The 24035-nt window shown below is 30.7% G+C and overlaps 1 protein-coding gene across 9 annotated transcripts in view; it reads right to left on the reverse strand.

Annotated features, from left to right (window-relative positions):
• Positions 1-24035, reverse strand: part of LOC121116534 (kin of IRRE-like protein 3) — a 308756-nt gene that overhangs the window by 70920 nt on the left and 213801 nt on the right. For all 9 annotated transcript variants that reach the window (XM_071887590.1, XM_071887596.1, XM_071887592.1 and 6 more), the window contains 2 exons: positions 8575-8714; positions 3920-4130 (listed from right to left, as the gene is read on the reverse strand). In XM_071887590.1, the coding sequence (XP_071743691.1) occupies positions 3920-4130; positions 8575-8714 (351 nt within the window). The remainder of the gene's footprint in view (positions 1-3919; positions 4131-8574; positions 8715-24035) is intronic.

Raw genomic sequence — 24035 nt, forward strand, 5'->3', positions numbered from 1 at the left:
ACTTAAGGGAGAACCTTATCAGTACAGTCAATACTGGTCAAACAACCGTTAGTTTTAAGTTTGCCAACGCATTTAGAGGGCCATATCCATTTTTCAAATTTAGAATTCTAAAAAAAAAAATAAGAAACCTTGTTTAAGAGTTCACCAGCACTTGGCAGCCTCTTTTTCAGTTTCCAGGGCTGACTATTTAAATCAGGTTTGAATATTATTTGGCATCCATTTTTCAAAAAATTTAGCAAATGTATTTAGAATGATCATTTTTTTTCTTTTTGTAAGTGAAAAATTCGAACATTTATAAAAGACTATAATAGCAATGATTTTGTTAACTTCAATTTTTGTTTTTTCGACAATTTCACTCATAGTCTCAGGTCACTCTTCTTTTGGGGATAAATGTTCCCACCACAACGCTCCAATATAGTATAGAATGATAATTATTAAAAAAAAGAAGAATATTAACCTCTGGTTTTACTTTCATAATCCTAAAAACTATATTTTATTATCACAAAAGTCGCATCCCTAAATTTATAATTTAATTACATGCACTTTTATATTCCTTAAATTTGCCCTCTTTAATTCTCTTCAACAAAAAAATAACTTCCTTGATATAAAAGTAAGTAGTCATCATTCTACTCTTATCTACTTAACAAATATGGCCAACCGTGAAGGTTTAAAAAAAATGACGTTGTATTAAAGTTAATGTATCCCATGTTATTTACAAAAAAAAATGTTTTTTTAACGTTTGATTAAATTAATATATTATAATATCAATTGACATATGTTATTCTATTAAATATAATTTAAAAAGTCATATTTTAATGGAATGTATGACGTATGCAGTATCATGGAATTTTAGACACATAGAATAATCACTTATGAAGCTTAACTGGTTTGCAAATGTTGATTCGTTTTTTTTAACTAATCATTCCTTTTATATTCCCCTCATGTGGTGATAAAAATTCTGCATAATTATTCCAAGTCTATATAATTCCACTGTTGTCTATCAATATATTACATGCAAAGGTTTGTTTATGTACGTGAAACACAGTGAAACCAAAGAATGGATTTTGCTAAAAATGTCAAGTAGCTTCTTAATTTTGACAAATAATATGTACACATATATTAGTGAATCGCAGATTAACTACAGGTTAACTTGGGCTGTGTACATTTGTACGTTTGTATATTCAACCATCAGTATTAACAAAAATTAGTACTTACGTCACTTAATATTTTAGTTTTTTTAGACTTTAATAAAAATCAATGTGAGGAACACTATAGATTCTATATGTTTTTGGTGTGTATATATATATATATTTAAAAAAATATATGCTAGGGCTTTAAAAAAGAGGTCAATTATTTGATTGTGAGGGTTTATCTAAATTCAATTCTCTTCATATTTTATGACCCTTTTGTAAAAAAATAAAATATTTCTAGTGCACAAATTTAAAATTCTACCGAGCCCCAATCAAAGCCATAGCCTGGGTCACTTGTCCTTAAGGCCCCCACTAAAATCAGCTCTGGGCATTACCATTCCAGAGCTCTCAAGAGACATCTGAGAACACGGGTCATCTGCTCCATTTATTTATCAAACCCATTCGGAATGCCCTTCTCCCTACATTGGATCGTGTAGATGATTGAGGACAAATAAGCTTTCTATTTTTCTACCATTTGAGTGCCGGCTAGTTTCGCACATTTAGTTTCACTCCGTAATGCACAAAATTCCTCTTTTCCAGGACCTCCCGAACACGTCGAATCTTTGAGCATTTGTAGAACATGAGTCTACTCGTCTCGGTTTCTACGCCCTCTGTAAAGGGCAAATTATCTTCATTGGATCTGAGAGTGACTTATTTATAAATTATTCATTTGACTATAGGTAATTTTTGTAATACATTTCTGAACTTCAATAAAAAACATTTAATTCAAATGTCGAGCAAGAAATAATTAAATGTTGTGTGTATTTCTCAAATTTTTTATAGTAAGCAAAATTAGATAAAATGTTGCAATTCCGACGGGTGACTTAATTCAAAAGATGCAGTGGAGTGAAACTCACTAATACAAATGTAATCAAGTGTATACAGTCAAATTTTTTAATTTATACTAAATAACAGTATATTATTTATATATGATTGCTATTTAATTTCAGAGATAGTCAAGATAAGGTAAGATGTGTAAAATGATGAACTCAATTTGACATGATTTATGAAAACTGGTTTGATCAGATTGATGGATTAACTTTACCATCACTATAATACGTATGTAATATTCAAAGTTTATGATGTTGAAAAAAAACTGATAGTATATTTAAGTAATTAAAGTCAATATTAATAAAGACTTTTGTCAGATTTGATGCATGGAGTATCTTGAATTAATGAATTCGAAAACTCTTTTGTCTTTACATTATCAATTGATTCCTATGTAACTATATTGATTATCATTAGAGTAGTGTAAAATATAATATCCCAGTATGTAAAAAGAATAGAAAAAGAGAAACATAATATGGTAACTTTGATAATTTGAAGAATGTTTGGTAGAAGAGTATCTGAGTTGTACCATCATTTTATTATATACATATGCTGCACAAAGCTATGAAAGGAAGCAAATATGCGCAAATCCCGCTCCGTTTGTGACGAGGACATCGACATGGTTTAATACGAGGTCCATCCTCTATTCTACAGAGTTGATCTTATCTAGTGGTTCACTTTTATCATTTTCAACTTCGCAAGAGTAAAATTTAAACGAGAAGTTTTTTAACAAAGTGCTCAGCACAACTTTTATTCCATATGTGAGCCCTCGGCCCTTATAATTGGCTCAATACGAGGCCTAAATCCCTATGCAGACCTTGAATATGTTGTCATACTCGAGCTTGGTCCACTCCTTCTGTATGAAAGCCTCTACGGACTGGACATTCCTTTGAGGAGTAGCATACACCTCTAATCAAGACATGCCTAGATAAAGTAGTCCAAGGGGTTCGCATGTTGAAGTCCGAAATGTCCAGACAGTTGTCTCACAAGAAGGCATTTGTTTTAGCGGCGTGATGACATGGAGGTTCGTCTTGATTGAGGACAAAGTTGTGCCGAACGTTTCTCTGGACCAAGGTAGGAGTTCCTTATCCATAAGTTTCATGTAAGCATTTGGATGATTGAGTCTCTACTTCCTCTGCACAAATGAGAGGGCAGATTTCGGCTGTAATGCCCACTGTTTTATTTTGTTCTAAAGACATGTTTGACTGAAGCTGAGACATTGTTTCTTGAATTTTAGTTGGCTTTGAGAAAATTTAAAATCTTCTTTGCTCTTTACATCCGTCTCAGCTTACTCTATTCAGAGATAATATGTCTTATTGTCTTCCTTCGTGATTTTGCAACAATGTCATTCCGGATTGAAAAAAAAATAAATGCATACCACTAGATAAGATCAACGTTGTACTCTAAATCAAGCCAGGACTTACATCCAGAACTCCATTACAATTCATTTTTATTACTGTTTGTCATTCAAAAGCACATGCACTTTGAATCTTAAAGTACAAATCTCAAGAATTAAAAAAAATGATAACAGCATTGCAACGACGTAGCTCAATTGACACCGCGCTCAAGGGAAATTATTTCCTTAAGCTCAATGTGCGTAGGTTAGCGTCTTGGTTGTTCCTAGAGAAGGAAATATACTGGTTCTATTTTGACTTCAAACACAATTCCTAGGTCAGATAAAGTAAATGTAATACTATAATAATTACTTATACTTAATCATTGATCCTCCATCTCACTAATTCAAGGATCATTAAAAGATATTTAAGAATGAAAGAATAATGATTACAGCTGACGAACCCCCCTTCCCCTCTTTTTAGATCATATTTTATACATCTCTATTTATTAATATAATATATATTCCTTCGAACGAAAAAAAATACTACAAAAAAGAAAATTCTTACCAAATATCTGTAATTTAAATTTGTGGCTTCTATAAGGGATTGTATTAATTTGGCACTCGTAAACTCCTTCATCTGTATAATCCACACTCTTAATAACCAGGAACCAATCATCCGAATTGGATTCATGAAGAACTTTGAAACGTGGGTCACGAATATACACAAATTTACCAACTGCTAGCAGATTGACATCTCGATGACGGACCCATGATACCTAAAAAACAAAAAAATACACTAGAGTTCAATATATGTAAATACATAGTATATAAAAGGTATTTTTGAATATAAACGCTCGTTTTAATATATTTTAGCCTAAGTTCATGTACTTTAATTTCTTCATTTTTACAACTTCATAAATAACTCAATATATATTTGGTAATATTATTAGAAAAGAAAAACATTTTCTATTTCTAGGTCACAAGTTCTAAACTTCTTTTATAGATGTTCCCAGTTAGGGTTTCAACTTTTGTTAAGTGATTCAGGACACTCGTAATTGCTATATGGTTCCTCTGTTTCATTCTATGAGTTTCTTGTTAATCACAATATATAAATAATTAGCAATGACGATTAAAATAATCAAAGTAATTATGACAACCGTTCTTTTTCATTCTCTTCCTTAGAATCAAATGTACCTCAAATTTTTTAACAAACTAATGGGGAATTCAGAAACCACGTGGTCATTTAAGAGGAGAGAGATCCACGCTCGATTTGGGATCTTAGGCTTCAGAAAAGAATATTGGGAATTCTTTTACTTCATATGAACAAAAGTGGTCCCGATATTAGAAGGCTACACTAATAAACATTATATAAATATTATATGTCCTCAAAAGCGGGAGCGGGTTGTTGCAGTTGGTAATCCTTATAATTGTCATCATTATTTTCTCATTCTTGAGGAGAAAACATATCAAAATTCATGATCATGAATCCTTTATAAATATAATTTATATGTTGGGAATAAATACTGCACTCTCTCTGCCTTGGCAATTGGAAATTCAGAAGCACCTGTTTTTCTTATGTCTGTCCGTGCGGAAATTAATTAACAGCGTGGAAAAGATAGCAAAGAAAAAATGGAACTGCAGAATCACGAAGGGTGATTGATCAGTGTCAACGGTATCAAGTCAAAAAATCAAAAAAATAGATATAGTCAGTTATTCACGCAACAAGGACTAATATTAAGACTATCTGGATGAGAATGGGATACTGATTAAATATATATAAAAAGGAAAGTGTTGAAGTTTGTGTTTTAAACTTATTCTTTATTTCGTTATAGTATTTTAAATTCTGAGTTAATAAACATTTTTATAAGGTGAAGTTTAGAAAAAAAAAATATTGTCTCCTATATTTTGAAATAGCAAACTATTTTATAAACAAATAAAATGTCGATCAGGGGTCTCCAAACTTTTTTCCTCGAGAGCTACTTTTACAAAATAAAATTGACCAAGAGTTATTAATGTTTTGTAACATTTATTCTCATCGCTGTTTTCGAAGAAACAAAATGAATTAACTTTCTTTTCCTGAACATTTACAATATGTTACTGTACACATCTCCCATTCTGTATTAAAACATCACCAAAATATTATTATTATTATTAGCCAAAAATTTAGATATTTAATTAAATATTGCATCATGAGCTCCACCCTCTTTCATAAAGAAATATTTAAATTTTACATAAAAGTAAGGTACTAAAGAGGGCCTCAATAAAGTCATAGGAAAGTTCTTTAAATTTTTATAACAAGGAACCTTATAAAGAGTGGCTAGAATATTGGTACAAAATTAGACACCAAAAGGAGCCAGAATTGTTGGAAATTTCAGAAAAAACAGGATAATAAAGAAGAGGCTCCTATATGGGAGATTTATAATTATCAGACATCAAAAGCCCACTTTGTATTCAGGAACGAAATATGTATAAATAAAAAACCCCATGGTACAACCAAGAGTACTAATAAATGTATCTACTCATAACATTGAATACAAAGATATATCACGCAAATATTAGAAAATGGGTTCAGTGATGATTAATTCAATAGCTCAACTTTGCCTCTGGGGAAGAGAAGATTACTCAAAACTTGGTTATGACTACAAGACCTTTTAAAAGTTTTAGATCAAGGTACAAATATGGCAGAGAAGGGGGGAAGAAGTAATATCAATGGTCTGGTTTTATATTGTAAATATATATATCTAGTAAAGATAAGACTAGGAACAGTGGAGCAATGGTCTACGTAAATCCACATACTAGGAGTCTATGTATAATTATCAAGGGATGTATTAAAACTGCAGAAGGTAATTGAAAGGTCATTTCCAAGTCTAGTAAATGCTGTGATGTTAAAGGGAAATCATGAAAAATTGTCTCAATGTGGCTGTTTGAGCCGCACGGTACCTCCAGAAAAACCAATGTTATTGCCTTTTGTTGCTAGTGAATCGAGTGTCCCTCTAATGAGAAAATGAGTAATTGACATATATACAACATCTCCTTTTAATACATTTCAGCATCAACCTTTACCAAAAGTTGAAGGTACACCAATGAAATACTATTGAAAACATATTATATCCTTAAAGCTATACATACACTGGAAATAGAAAGTGGAAGAATATTTAAAAAAAATCACTATAGGTATGATAGAACATGTACCAATGAGAGAATCAAATGAATGGTGCAACAAAAAGGTAGTAACTAGGAAAAAATGATGGAAATCATAGACGCACAGTGGATTCGTCTGCACTCATTAAGTATTGTAAGAGAGAAACCCATCCCATGAAGTCTCCTTTTCACATGACAAGATCTATTCCTGGAGTCAGAAATCAGGTGTCCTACTATACGAAAAGAAATTCCATTTTTTTAGTAAGATTGTCGACCTTGCTGAGTTCAGAATATCTAATAACCAAGTAGAACCCTTGAAGAATGCATGACCGTGTGATTATCCAGAACCGACACTGACCTCGGCCAACTAGACGAGATAGGCCGGGTAAAGTAGTGGAAGGGATGCTCAATATACAATAATGATAGATGGTTCTCTGAGATTGACAAAAAGGAAGCGGCGTTTTCTAAAGAAACTTGATGACCCATTAAGGAAATCTGATAATAAGGATGATAATAAGGGAATCAATTTTGAATAACAAAGTGCTTGAACAAATTGTGTGACAATGACGATACCCCAGGGAATACTGAAAGGTCGTCCAGAAATAGGAGGAAAAAAAAGTTTTATGAACCTGATAATAGAATATACTTAAGTCAGGGTGAAAGAATGTGATTTTTTTAAAAAAGAGGTTTTTTGTTTTGTATTAAATATTAAGGAGATTAATTGAAGATCTTTTTTAGCATGTACTCTTCTTGAATTACATATATTAGTTGTTCTAAAGGATTGTTATTTGGGTGTATTATGGGAAAGATACATTTATGACATTCGGAAAAAGTACAATTTTTGACGCGGGTCTGTGTTTCTCTAAAACTTGATACTCCCCTCCGATGGGACGTCCTTCATTTTTAAATCCCCTTCTCCCCCCTTCTGTATGCATTTGTAAAATAAATATATTGGTTATAGTGGAGACCACTGATCAGTGGAAGATTATACTTGCGCGGAAAAGGAGGAAGGATTATTTCAAAATTATTTTAAAATTATATTTTTTCTTTCGCAACATAATTGGTTGAATAACTATTCTTTAGTATGGAAATCCTTATCAAAACATTTTCTCATGAAATTTGAATAGTTTAAAACAAAAACTTCTTTGTTTTGGGGGAGATACACCCCTCCAACCCCTGTGGACGCCCCTACTAATTTCCTTGGTATTGAAAAGGTTTTGTTGATCAACGAAATCTCAATCTAGAAGACTCTGAAATATCCCATACCCTCTCTCACCCCTTCATCCTCAAAAGTCTTTAAATTGGTATCCTCTTGATTTGGATTTTCTTATTCAACGTAACCCATGGGTTGAAAAGTATCGGACTCCATACATAGATGCTACTCATTTTTAAATCACCTCAATTTCAATAAGTACCAGCTTTCGAAACACAGCTGTTTTGAAAGCTTGTGAGTGATTGTGCTCTGTCTAACCCTGTTATTTCCAAAACAATGAATCAAAAACATTTTGTGTTTGAATTTTAGACTGCTTTTTGAGGGAAACAAGTACTTTTAAAGCTAAGCAATTGCTTGAAAAGTGTTATGGCAACTCATCTCCATAAAAAGAATTTAAAATAATCAAATTAAAAATCTAATCTTGAACGAAAACCAATGTGTTTTCTTTGTTAAGCCTGGGGCTTTTATGACCATGTGTTATCTAAAGAGATTGTAAGCAGATTTTACGAGTCTTATTACACATGATAATCTTTATTGCAATGCCTATTGAGTCATTCCTACCAACTGTTGCTCAATGATTATCAATTTAATAATAGGGATATTTTTCTGTTTAACAAAATTGAAATCAATGTGGAAAGAAAAATATGTTTGAAACACTAATAAGGATCAATAAACGACAGATCGACAGGTCAACAACTGACCAGAAAGATGTGATAGGAGTTACTGATGTTTTAGGGATTTCAGGAATAGAGAAAGAGAGGGGAAACAACTCGAGGTTCTTGGGAGGAGGCGAATAATATCATCATTTGATTTACGAATGAGTGAAATATAATGACAGAAGAAGGTTTTTAAAATCAACTACTCACAGTTTTTTGCCCATAAAGATTCTTCGCTGTACATTTGAAAGTGGCTTGCCGTCCAAAAGTGGCTGGTGTAAGGGTTGTGTTGTGCGAGGTAACCCTATGTCTATCCATGCCATTGCGATCCATAGACGATGTTACACTTCCTACAGAAAGAATAAATCATATAAAAATATGTGATCATTCATTTGTTTCTATTGTTTAGGGAGGCATGAAGCACTATTCATTTCTTAAGTTACTTACTTTGGGGTACATTACCTTGAAAGGAGAATATAAATTATTGAAAAACATTTTGGGCTAATGCTATTATACTCCATCTTTATTGACATGTGAATAATACTTTTTGTATTGGATGTAATGATAATATAAAGTCATCATTTGGGGGATTTATTTTTAAGGTTTCTTCCTTTAGATATAGGTATTTTAAATAACAAATGAACTTTGATTTATATCAAATGTGTGATTACTCTTCTATTTTCTTTTATTGGAAAAAAATATAATAAAAAAAGTAAGAAACCTCCTTCCACAATGACAATACCAAATTGATTTTTTATATTCAAATCATTTTCAGTTTCTATATTGAAATCAAAATACCTTTATATCCAAATATATATATATGTGTGTAAATAAAGTATTTGCTTAAAAGGTCTCTTAAAGTATACATATAAGTGTTCCATAAACCAATAATAGATTTTTTGACTCACCGTTAGTAAACATTCCTTTTTATAACATATGATATTAAATGAACAATTCTAATAATTACGTCATGGAAATTTTGTATCATTTTTTTAAATACTATTCCATCCATTTTACACTTTTAAATATCAAATATCAATCCTTACTTGTAATAACCCACTACAGGCGATAATTATTTATAACTATTAAAAAATGTAGTTATATTGTACATCTATTTATAACTTGAATAAGAGTATTATAGGCACCACACCACTTTATTTCATCTAATTTTCTCTCCATCAACCGCTGTTATTACATCCAAGAGATCAAATCTTCATGTAACCTCGTTATTTTTAGATACGCTATAAGAGAATGTGAGGTTCACATACTTTTTTTAAAGTCAATTATACCTTCTTATCTTAGATATTGAACATTTTTTTTGGAACTGTCTCTAAAATTTTGTAAGCAATAAGATATTTCCTATAAAAACAATATATTCTTATATATCATAATGCCTAACCAACTAGCGATAAATTAATTTTACGGATGTGACTATTAATCGGAGGGGGAATCAGAGTACTGGTGTTTTTTTTTTTTTTTTGGAATCGGTATCAGGATAAAAATGTTTAATTTGTGATTCCAATTCTTATTTTTCTAGGGTATGAAAAAAAAAATAGACCAACCCCTCGAAAAAAACAACTTTTTGTTGTTTTTTTACTAGAAAATTTAATATTTAAAACTTGATTTAATTTTTCAAATTATTCGTTCCAAACAATAAAGTTTTTCGAATTCTTCTTTCCAAACAATAAAATTTTTCGAATTATTCTTTCCAAACAAATAAAATTCTTTAAAATTTTTTGTAAATAATTATATTCAAAAAATTTTATATTAGGAGTTCAAATTTCGAATTTGTTTTCCATAAAATTAATTTTTTTGAGAACAATTGTGGATTTCTGAATTTTTTTTCAAAATAATTTAACATTTGAAATGTTTTTTTTTTGTAAACAACTGTGGAATTTTGAACTTTTTCTACAAAAAAATAAATATTTTGTGAATAGCAGTGGAGTTTGAAAATTTTCCTATAAAAAATTAAATCTTTTGTGAATAGCAGTGGAAATTTTTTTAGCAAAAAATTTATTCATTGTGTACAATTGGGAATTTTTGAAATTTTTTGTGAATGGTTGTGGATTTTTAAAAACATTATAAATACCAAATTGTATATATATAACTTTTTTTTCAAAAAATTAATTAAATTTGAAATTTTAGGATATGATGTTCACTACTCAGGAATTAAATAATAATAACAACTGCTAACGAAAAGAAAAGTCATTATTTAGACTACCAATCCCAAAGGAACTGGCCAGCTAAAAAATACATCGGATTTTTATCATTAATCACTATTTTCAACTAACAAAGAATTACTTGATGTTTCTCGGACCAAGGAAGGAGCGGGAAATCATATTGATGATCAGAGCTAAAAATAATGCAACCCGCCGGCATGCTTAAAAAAAGACGAAAATATTAACAGGGTAACCCTGACATTTTGAAAAATATGTAAAGAAAAGCAGTATTGCTGTCATGACATCTATTACGTTAGTTGTGATCAGCCCTGAGAGGGTCAGAAAGAAAGTAATCACAAACCTTATTCTCTAATAAAAACATTGGCATGAATTACTTCGGAGTCAATCCGAAACTTTAGTGTTAGTCCGACAAGGATTTTTTATCATAGCCATAATCATAACTTCCCAACTAATGTTACTCAGGTTTATCAGGAGAGACTGATCCAGTCTTGGATATTTTTTGTCTCAAAATTGTAATTTTTTTTTCAATAAAGGTATTGGAAGAGTAGAAGATATGGATTCTTGATATTACAATATTAAATTACCGTGTCCTCTAAATATTGAAATAGATTCTTTACTACAAAATTGTTATTGCCAAGAATCGGATTCAATAATTATGTAGGACGTCAAAGAACAAATCCATTGTCACTATCAAGACACAAAAAAGACAACTCAAATTGTTAAAATCTATAGTTGTGATGGATATTACCGAAATTTGATTAAAAATTGAATAAAAATTATATCAAATTTAAAGATAAAAACTTAATTAATTTGATTGCTTGTAGTCTCTCTTAATCTACGGTAAAATAAAATAAATATTTCCATATGTATAAAATATAATCCGTATATTTGAGGTTGTTAAACTTGTTTAAGAATTTATTCAAGACTCATTGTATCTACAATTCCAATAATACTTACTCTTGTTATTGGAAATTCTAACTTGTTTGAAATTAAATAATATCCATGTAACAAGGAAAATAAATATAATAATTTTATTTTATTTATTTACATTACATTTTATTATATAAAATATAGTTATTAAAAATATTAATTTTATTTATTTTTCTATGAAAGAGAAGAAGTTTATATTTATAACAAGGTTCCAATATTTTTGTCAATCCATTAGAAAAGATTAATTTCAACGGTATAAGAAATGTATATTAATGACAAAAATTGGAATCAAGTCCTGATACTGCTAATTTTATGTCTGAGATGAACAAAATGCATGTCTCCTACAATGTGTCACTTTATATTGAGATTAATCCAAACCCTTGTGAAATTTATGTACCTTTAAACTGGCTAATTCATTCTTTCTTGCTTTGCCATCACAAAGTTAATGTACGTAGGCCTAAAGTAAAGTAGGGTTGTCAAAGATTACGAAATAACTTGTTGGAAATTATAATTTTCTTGCCGTAGATGATACTAGGATCCATAACTCCAGTGTTGATTGGTCATTGATTAGGTTGCCATTATTTAATAAATTTTAAAATATTAAAGTAAATATTAAAGTCACACGTCTCAACAACGTTTTTGTCTCCGATTGCTGGGACAAAAGACTAAAAGTTTTCATTATCGATGGTTCAGTTGAATGTATAAAAGCAGTCAAAACCCATAAACAACATTCTTCAATAAAGCCACAACACATTTTCCTCTAAGATATCATCAATAAAACCTACATATATTAAGATATTTTTAATATTGTACTCGGTTCTACCTATATTCATAATTCTCATTAATTATTTTGCATGTTCTTTATAGATCCTATTCATATCCCATCAATAATTACTCATTCTAAAGCGTAAATAATAAATATTTATATAATTAAAGAAAAGAGTAAAGATACATTCGATCCAATATTTAGAGTTGTGTTTGAATACATCTTTTCAGTGTTCAGGTCAAGTCTGAGTCATCCTCTCCGGGTCTTTCTGGTACCAAGTTCTCATGCACTGGGGCTTTTCTGATTCCGAGTAAAAGTACTCATGCTTTGTGTCTGTGGGAAAATAAATATTGTCCAAATCTTTACTTAGTCTTGTCTAAGGGAAGATATCCTTTCCCATGAGTTCTTCCATTATATTTTATTTTGGGATTCTATTGACTTTCTGAAGACATTTTGAAAATAAATAGATTATAAGAATAAGAAAAGCTTTGCCAAATAAAAACATATACTCAGGCAGGGAGCACTCTCCTTCACTCAAGTAGATTTTTTTTTGTACCTAGGTATAACTGCATCAAGTTTTCTTAATTATACAATAAAGGTACACGAATGGAATAACATGTTAACTCAGGGCAGCGCCCCTCTCATACATATGCCATTTGCCAAAAGAAGTGCGCAGATAACATAGCTCGATTCTGGTTCTAAGATATATTTCCCCCTTCTTCACCAGATTTGAAAACATTGGACTTTTCTATATGGGGCACTTTGGAGAGGAAAACCAACAGGACCTCACACCCTAATGTGAACACACATAAGTTCGTCATAGTGGTTGCATGGGACAACTAGAGAAGTTTGTCATCAACTCCTGCATGGCCTTCAGGGACGTGTAAAGGCTGTGATTGATAATGAAGGTGGCCATATTCAGTTAGAAAAGTTTTGAAAAACCTTGTCGACATGACTTGTTTTTTGCTTATTATTGAAAATATAAAATTATATTTGTATTTCGAAATCCATCTCTGGAATCCAGGTTTTGCTGCCTTACCCTGAATATCCTTTCTCTTGAGTATTTGATTAAGAAGTAATTATGAAACGGGACAAAAGAGTATAAGCGTCAACTTATTATCCCAAAAACTGCATTTTACATTAACAAATGAAAACAAAAAAAAAGTTATGTTGTATGTAATAATCAGTTAGAAATGATTTGAATAGGAGAATAAATGAGGAACAAACGAGTTATCTTATGATGAAAACTATTTTCTTTAAATATAGCGATTATCATTATTTTAGAAGGCAAACCTTATATACTTTTTACTTACATGTTGGCTCCTCTAGATACATATATATGATATTGGAAGACAACCTCAAATGAAAGCTTTACTTAGAAATATATATGGAGAATAAATTTTGTCACAAAGTGGATTAAGACTAAAGCTTTCCTGATTTTTTTTATATAAGTATATTTGGGTAATTCAAATATATATATAAACTTTAAATAAATTTGTCTTACTTTTATATAGAGGTGTGTACTCGGGTTTGACTCCCAAGATCTCGGTATCCCGTTTTCTCAAGATCAATCAGAAATTCTTTGACAACGATATATGGATTTTTTGCAACCATATATTGTTCTTTGAGTTATTCTTTTGGGTTTGTAAGCAATTTTTCTTATAGGGAAAGAACCAGACAAGATCTTTTACGGCAGTCTTCTGTTTTAGTTCTGGTGAACCTTTTCTCCTGTTTGAAGGAGTAAGAAGCCTTCCTTTGCGACCTAAAAAGCTGTGGTACGGTAGTTTATCATGGATACACGATTGATAGTAGCAGGGGACGCTACGCCGATGCTGTCAGCAAGGGCATTGATGGATTGCCCCAACAAAACCGGACTTTGCTCTCACAATTCTGTTTAACAAATTTTCTCAACAAAGCGCACTGTCTATTGTATCATTTATATTGTACAAAATACACAAAAGTGCACCAGGTTTTTGTTCCTAATTAAAAGAAGACGGTGGCATGTTGTAGTAGGGAAGCATAATGAGCATCTAACGTGGTAGTGTGGTATTTGAACTGGACTTATAAACCCGCAGATACACAAAAAAATAATCTCGATCATCATTTTTTTATACAGTAGGTAAAAAAGAGCCCGTGTACTTTTAATAATGATGGAAAGAAAGACTAAATGAATTAGTAATATATTGATTATAATGTATTATTTTATTGAAAATATGTTGATAAATATTTAAATTACACAGAGTATTATTTACAGACGTGTTTTCCCGGGCAATTGCAAAATTTGCCGGGAAATGGAAAATGAAAAACATTATATTGCCTGTACAATCTTCCTCCATAGAGGATTATTTAACACACACCCATCTATCTCATGTTTTATTTATTTATTTAAATATAGGTCCATAAAAATTGTGAATATAGATGAAGTTGGATAATTATCTATATAGTACGTCAATATATCTACCACTTAATGGAAGATATGGATATGGAGAGAGTCTGGTTTTTTTATTACTTTGAAAGAGTTCATTAGCGTTATTCATCTTTTATTATTCAAAATAATGATAATGTTCACTAAAAACAACCCCAAAAAACAAGTTTAGCTCAGGAAGATTACTAAACATCTTGATAGACACTAGCCACGCAACTCCTCCATAGAGCCTTAAAAATTAATAAGAAATAATTATTTCATTAAATAACAATTATAGAATATAAAAATTCATTCTTGTGAAAAAGTGATGAGTAATAAACACGGAGACAGTACTTATAGTATCATCCATTTAAAGGTATCATTTGTAACCTAAGTAATCAATTATGTAATTGCAAATCGTCTATTAAAAGATTTTGTATGAAAATTTTATTTTTCCGATGTGAAACTTAAAAGAGTGCTCAAAAAACAAATATCAAGTATGATTCAATTCTGTCGAAGAAAGAGCTAATTCAAAATTGTGTTTCTGATTTGATTTCTGAGATGATTACATGTTTGTGGTTAATTTTGTATTTGCATACATATAAATAAAGATATCTGTACCTTTAATCTCAGAAATTTGAAACTTATATTACAGACAAGAAACCTAAGTGTAGGTTACTACACATGTTAAGCAGGAATTAGTTACTCTGTTGCTTAATTTAATGCAACAAATCGATATATTGTCGCCGCTATTCAAACTGAAACACTGCACATAATGAAGTTGGGTTGATATTTCCTTAATTTCAAACTGATTTTGATAATTTATTGTGAGTGTAAGTTCAACTTTTACTTCCTAATATATATATTACATTATGGACAGGAAAAGGAGAAAAGAAATGGCCTGATATACATGATATTGAAAATATTTGGTAAAATGTAGGGCAGTACTAAACCACTGAGAATCGAAATATACAAAGAAGGCCTTGAGGACACGGAGAGCACATAATATTTTGAGGAAATCATAGTTTTCCACAAATATCTCATTCTGGAGCTTGATAAAAGCTAAAGCTTCTACCCAATCTACTCTTAATTTTGTAGGTACATAATTGATATCTAACTTATGTTTGAGTTCTGACAAATTTAAAATGTTTATATGTCCATCTAGTTTCTGTTTCTAAATTTTCATGTTTAAATGGAGATTGCAACAAAGTTTTTTAGTACTATAAACGGATTTAGAATGTATATTAACAATAATAATTCTATGTAAAAACTCATAGGATATGACTAAAATAAATATATAGTATTTTTTACCAGGCATCTAATGAATTGGTATAAGTGATTTCCAATTTATTATGAAATTTCCATGTTTGATGTAGGAAATTTAGGCAAAGAAGTTCTTATGTTATTATGTAGGGGCTTTCGAACAATTAAAAATATTAAATGATAAAAAACGCAGCCCTATATTCCCTGAAGGGCTGAAATGTTCCTTCAATTCAACTCCTGGGACCCCTATTAACGTTCTTGACAAAAAGAACCAAGTTAGCCATGCAACACTATCCAGGCCAATAACAGTAATCTGAGAATAAATCCATAAAAACAGCCTCTACAAAAGACATATCCTAACAGATTAAATAAAAGGCACCCAAGCTACACATGGGAGAAAATTTCTGAACGATTAGAAGTCTTATGGTAACCGAATCATCAATTATTCGAATGTGAAACAATAGACTGTCGACAGATCCCACATCATCCAGGACAACAGATGTCTGGCCATAGAAAGAGCTAATTTCCGTTTTGCCTTTAAAACCAAGTTTCTAGCCAGCATCATAACTCTTGGGGTCGTTGGGGGTAATTTGCTTTTGGGCAAAAAGATAGGGTGAGTGCCGACAGGTACTCTGAACTCCTGTCTGACTCATGTGATACCTTAGATGAAATCTGAGGGTAATGGTGTCCAATTTCTGTTTCAACAAGATTTGGCCTCCTCTCACAATGCCCATATGCCCCGAATACTTACAAAAGAAAGATAAGGTGCCATTTTGACACGCCTACACCTAGCCTTTTATGTGACTACCATGGAATAAATCTTTTAGGAGGAGTCCGAAAGGAAGGTTTCTGGCGATACACACAACAGCATGAACTCCTTGAAGGCCTCCATCCTCAAGTACTGGAACAAAGTATCTCCTGTGGAAATCGTCAGAGCCTGCCAATCCTTAAAAGTAATTATCGAGCTAATGATTTGGTGAAAATAGAAACACGCTCAATGAATTTTTTCTTTTGTATCATTTGAACTTGAAAATAAAATTTCAAACCTGGCTGTATTGGGCAGGATGCAGTTAAACGTAGTCTGGATTAACATGAACGACCCTATAGATGATACTCGTGATAGTTGCAATATTGAATGGTTGCGCCGGAAGTCCATATAATAAGGTCTGCGCAGTAGAAAACTCAAAAGTACTTTCTATTAAATGTTTTCCATAAAATCCAAAGAATTTATAAAATGTCTTCAAAATGTTAAAGATTTTAAATTTCAACTATGAAATATGATAAGTCTGGTTTGATAGAGTTGTAGAATTGATCTTTATATGCCATACAGAATTGACATGTTTTGGTCCACACTTTTAATTGAAAAAAATAATATTAAATATATTTATGTTTGAGTATTTTAATCACTTTATTTTTGATGTATTGCATGTTGATTGATGCATTAATTTATTCAATTGTTTGATATTTAATTCATTAAGTTATTATAGCGTTTTGGTATCTAACTACATAGTATATATTGCACACTACAACCAAACTGTCAGTCTCATGCAGTAATCAATCCATCATACAACAAATGATATGTAAAATGTATGTGAAAGTTGCTATGCATTATGACTGGTGGAACATGGTTACTATTGTTCAAAAAAACTGTTTAGTATTTTACAGCCAATTATATTTTTTCAAAAACATGAACCCGTTTTTTTTATCAATAGTTATATTTATTTTTTGATAATTAAATAACGTTTAAGTATGTTGTTTTAGAACTGTTACATCATTTATATTAATTAAGTTAATATTATTATTAGAAGGAAAAATATGATTATATGTACATATAGACAGGCAGATCGGAGTTGAGATAAAACTTTATATATAATGTAGGGAAGACTGGGAAAAAGAGTTGCAATTTTTGTTTAAAAGAACAGTAAGTCATTCCCTAACCATGTTTGTAGAGCGTTTTTACAGCTTTATTTTTACTTTTATTTTTTATATGTTTAATTGTTAGTATAAATTCAATGGCAAGGTTTTTACACAGGTGGCCGAGTTTAATGTTAAAAGCCCTTACCCTTCATTTTTATATGAAAGGCTCATTCCAAGACAAATGAATCATTCAAAAACAACACCATTTTCGATTTTTTTAAAAAATTTGAAACATATTTTAATATCAGTAAATACTCAAAAATCCCAAATTTCAGACTTTTTTGTCTTCCAGTGTAGGCTTCAAAAGCTTCTAAAGTTTCGCCCTCAACGACACCTACCCTATTTTTAAATTTCTATATTTTTTATGTTTTGGAATTATTTTATACTTTTGTTGTACTTCATTGAAGTTTTTACACATAATATCACGAGATCAATATTTCGACCTAAAACAAAATCAAACGTATATTTATATGTTAATTTGTCATACATCATAAAAATATAGAATAAGTTTTTGGAGATCCATAAAATACCACATACTTATTGCATACTAAAAACTTTGCATATATTTTGCAAAAAGTTGAATACAATATTTAGTAAATATATTCAAAAATTTACTTTATCAACGTACACATTTTCATCAGTAGTATTTAAGTGGAATCGAATGCATCTCTAAAAACTCATTTAATTTTTGTGGTAAAAATGATAATAATTTATTATTGATTTATTGTCCACAAAGTTTGGTTATTTTTTTTTTTTTTTGGTTAACATTCATTTATGAGAGAAAAGAGAGTAAACAGAGCCAATAAATTTTTCATTTTGTTAAAGTCGGGCACGCCTCTCAACATTGTCTTCAGTGTGTCTCAAGTTTTCTGTCGAGGCTCTATTCAACTACTCATTCTTTTTTGTGCTTGGGGGGTCAAAACTAACAGCATTGAGCATATGGGCACCATCCTGGAGATAATCCTCTAGCCATGAGCCAATTCTCACTTAAAGTAATATACGTAGACCTTTCAACATGATGGTGCTCACTCTTACATATCAAATATGATGTAAAAGTAGTTTGTGATTCATTTCCTTGGCTTTCAGAACAATAGTTTTTAGCTTTTATTCAGTCCAAATTTGAATCCAATGGATTTTTGAAATCTGGTCCATATTAAGAAGCTTCTTCCTAATTTGGTTGTAATGAATGCCTCCCTAATTAGGGAATGGGGCGCAATTCCCCAGGAAGTGAACTGTGCCTAATGGGGTGTATTGTCCTTTAGCCACAAGACTATAATTTCAGCAAAATTCTGTGAATTCTATTGCAATGATATTTAGTAATATCTATGCAAGTTAATTACTATAAAACAAAATTATTTGTGATTTTTCATTTTTCCACATTTAAGGTCCACTCTGTTTATGCTAGCGTTTAGTATTCAAATGTTTGTAGAGTAGTGTTTTTTTTTCTCAAAAAAATAACACATTTAAATCAGTTTTTATCCAAGAATGGGAAGCAGAGTTGCAAAATTGATTGATTTTTTAGCACAACAACTGTCACTATTTTTGTAGAATTAGAATATTAATTTAGGGTTTGTATTTTCTGGTCCGTTTTACAACTGTTCCTGATCTCCCCTACTTATAATCTATATTCATTTTAAATTCTTCGAAATGGTATACACATATCATTTGTAGGTATTTCGAATATATTTAATAAACAAAATATTTTACTCATCAAAATATAATAATTAGCCTAGGCTTTCACAGAATACTCGCACATATGATTATATATATGTATATCTAATATAACCAAAAGGAAAATGAACAAACATAATCATAAAAAATAGATTTCCAAAACTTTTCTTGTAAATTTTACGTTTTCTTTTTTCTTTTAGATAGTTAAAACAATAATTTAAAGTATAATTGCTGTCATTAGTATGAATTTATTTTTGAAAAAATATAGTATAGGAATGTACCTAAAGCATATCTGAAATATGTATCTATAAAACTTGAAATTATGAATTTGGATAAAGGAAATAACGAGATTTCTTACTACTTTAAGTATTTCTTGGATCCTTTTCTACTTTCTTTAATTCAATTTGGAGATACACTTGTAGAAAAAGAATAATCCATGTAAATCCAGACTTTTCTATTTTCTTTTAGTGGAAGGAAAAAAGGCCGGAAATTACGTGTATTTGCAGCATGAGAAGGTTACAAAAGGCCTTTTTTTGAACAACAAAAATCACAAATGTACATAATACGATGAAAAAATGTATTATTACTATTTTTTTAAATATATGTATATTTTACCGCAATTTAACTGCACTTGAAGCAAGAAAATATTTAAAAATAAGTATAGGATCATTGACATTATAGAAGCGTTTGTATTTCCTTGTTGGCATGTTCCTCTTTTTTTGAGCCATTTATGCCTGGTGTTACTGGCAAATTAAAAAGCTTTCTAAAATCGCTGTCTCCATTTAAAGCAAAGATATTTGTTAAAATAGTCAGCAGGTAATACAGACGAAGACTCTTCACTAGATCTATGAGTTTAATTCGTCTATCCATTTTACTTACCAACATAAATCTTTTAATTTTGCTCAAAAGATTCCTTCCGATAGGTGCCTTCTGCCTCCTTCGATGGGTCCGAAAAGAAATGAACACACTTTTTCCTGCAAATTCAAAATCTCTTTTGTTCCCCAGTCTTCAAAATTCCATTGTTTTTACACGATCCGTAAGAATATGTAATTGTGTGTCCAGTTTTCCAGATTTAAGGGAGAATAACTTTTTTGGACGATTTTTAGATACAATAGTTGCATAATGAAGACTTGCTGTTGATAGAAGTTTGTAAATGTATTCACATTCTATCCCTTAAATTTTTTAAAGATGTAAATATGTATAAAATATTCAGAATATTGTTCAAAATTGCCTTCTTTTCTACAATAGCACTATTAGCGGATCCTAGGATCTTTATCCCTCTTATTTGACACCCAGATTCCTTTTTAAACACCCCCCAAAAAAAAAAAAAAAAAAAAAAAAAAAAAAAACTAACTGCATTCTATTAGTATTGGATGATTGCATATAAAATATCAAGCCATATTTAGGATTAAAATAAAATTTAAGTGAAGAATAAACTAAGCATTAATTTTTTTTCTTATTCAAAAGATTGTTCGAACTTGTTAAAAAGTATGAAAAACTTAAAATATTTAAGTGATTTCTTTTGTGCATTTTTTTTATGCGAAAAAACTAAATACATACTTGTCTTAAGTTTGCCAATTACTATAAAAATCTCTTCATATAAATGTTCGCAAGCTAATACAAAAAAATGTAAAACGCAGTTCTATGATTTTATTTCTTGACGGATTCTACGTATTAAAATTTGCACAAAAATCAACATTTTAACATAAATTTGGAATTTAATTAAGAAAATTGCATTTAGCTCCCAAAACACTTTTATAACGTCCTTGGAAAATCTCACTAATTTCTAGACCGTTCTACTGAGTAAAGTATGGAATGCCTTCCTTATCCCAACTCTCATAGATCTTGTGGTACTCTAGGCACCTTCATTGGAAGACTATTTGACATTTCTCCACAAAAAATACTCTTTATGGTTCGAATCTGGCAAGTTGGGAGGCCAATAACTCAGCGGGAAGTACCTTACGGGGTTAGAAGGTGTTCCTTGTATGTGAATAACTGTGGTACAGCAAGTTTTCATTGAATGTTCGATGAACAGTTGAAAGGACGCTACACCGATGTTGTCAGCGAATGCATTCATCGATTGGCCAGGATTTTTCTAATTATATTGTTGATTTTCTTCAACAAAGCAGGACTTTGATTGGTTTTGGCCACTCCCAGGTCGGGAATCTTCCAGGTAAATTATTGTCCATGGGTCCTCAGAATCCGACTTGACACGTTATCTAATTTTTTTGACGAATGAAGTGGTGCATCCGACGACTTTAGCCAAAAATCAATTGCCTATTTCAACATTTAAATTACACATTTTACACTGAAGTGTACAAAGTTGTTTTTTTCCTGATAAAAAATATATTAAATGATTATTTTTTTATAATAATTATTATATATTGGACCGAATTTATATTATTATGTGTGTTTATGTAGACCGATTTTTTTCGGGGGATGGGAGGGGGCCAGGGAAAATTGGGAAAGTTTAAGAGTGTACCATGTAGAATTGAATATATAATTTCAAAGTTTTTTTGTTCACATGTGTTGTTAATAAATATATATAAAATGAAACATATATAATAAAAAAAAGTTGGTCGAAACTAAACATAACACAGATCTATAATCAAAGACTCAACTTCATTTAAGTTCAATTACACATCGTTGGACGTTCCAAATTGTCGAACATGTAATGGCTATGTTGCAACAATTCTTTAGTAATTAGTATAGTGGACCAATCTTACTAAGTTTAAGTTCAGTAGGTGTCTGTACAAAACTTATTTTTTTAAGCTGCATTTTTGTCATATTTTTTTTCGAAATATTTGCTTTTTGATCATATGAACCAAATAATTGAGAGCAGAATAAAATAACAAAAGATAACTAAATAATCAAATAAATTGCTCCATACTGAATAAAAAATTGTTCAAATAGCTCTTGATGGGAAGGAAGACAGAATGAACAGACGCACGGTGCAACAAATAAAAAGAGAAACCTCCTGCACTCCTCACCCCCAGTGATTAAAATAAAAGTGATGTTATCCATGCATCCAACGCCATCTAGTGAAGGAATATAACGTGTACAATTCTGCCATTTTTTTTCATATATTCCATGTATACTTTCAATATTTGGCTCATGATTAAATCTCTAACAGGATTGTAGCTCTAGCTAAGTATCGTATGGAGTGTCTCCAAGTCCGAGTTGCTTCACTTCAGCTCATCACCTTGGGAAATTATCAACATTTCCTGCTTAAGCATAAATAGCTATTTTGAAATTTTGTGGAGTTGAATCTGGAAGTCATTTGGTTGAACACTTTTTATTAAGAGACAGATATCAGAAAACGGGAGAAGGATCCTATTCAATATTATGCTTCACCTCTTCCAATGGTCTATTACTCGATCAAGGAAATATATTCAAAATAATTAATTCAAATTATAATATTATATTAACTGATTAATATAATTATAAATGAGACAATATAATTGAAATCTTAAATGATCGAAACAATAAGGAATTGAATTTAGTAATAATGGATTGATAAATTGTAAATTGTTAGTTCCTAAATCCTGGAAGAGCCAATAATTTTGTATTCTTAAAAACATGAAGAGCTATCGAGGCGCGAGCAACTTCTTCCAACAAAGTCTAAGATATTGACTGCCTTGATTATTAATATGCCAAACCCAGTCGAACATGAGTCTTCCAATATAATGAGTGAAGAATTTTCTCAAAAAAGAGAATACTTTTGTCTTTGTTCAATGGTAAGGGAAAGATGTCTAATGAAGATAGTAATTATTTTGAAGAAATGAAACCATAGAATATAAAAGTTTGAACATCAACATCACTTATCCTAATACAAATATACAAATGATACCTCTTGATTATTAAAGTTAACAAATGAATTAGAATTGGCGACAATATCTCTCCATAATTGTCGCACCAATTTATCACGATATTATAAATTTTGATATGGAAGAGTCCCAATGAAATATGCAATCGTATTGAAAATGATGATTTAATTTTTTGCTGTTGACGATAGGAGTAATCAAGACTAGAAAAACATAGCACATCCTTGAAAATGGGGATAAGTTCCCAAGGTGATGAGTTGAAGTAACTCGGAGACACTCCATACGATACTTGGCTATAATTACAATCCGGTTAGAGATTTAACCATGAACCAAATATTGGAGGTTTCCATGGAATAAATGATATTATCTTGCCGAACTGGGGTCGTTAAATTCTTTCCAAAGACGGAGTTGGAAGCATGGAAAATATGATATTCTCTTGAATTAAAATGATTGAGAGGGAGGACTAAAAAGTCAGGGAGAGAGGGTTCTCTTTCTAAACCCTTTATCTATTTTATGTACTGTGTGTCTGTTCCTCCCTATCTTTACTCTCATAAAATAATATGAGATCTGCAATCTCAAAGTTTGTCAATCAGGGAGTCTCCTACGTACAAGAGTTAGGTATATATTGAATTTTATTCACAAAAGAAGTAAAATTCAATACAGCTTATGCACTCGTATGTATACTTTTTTATTATTATTTCCTACTTTATGATGTC

Source organism: Lepeophtheirus salmonis, chromosome 4 (genome assembly GCF_016086655.4).
Source record: "Lepeophtheirus salmonis chromosome 4, UVic_Lsal_1.4, whole genome shotgun sequence".
NCBI lineage: Eukaryota > Metazoa > Arthropoda > Copepoda > Siphonostomatoida > Caligidae > Lepeophtheirus > Lepeophtheirus salmonis.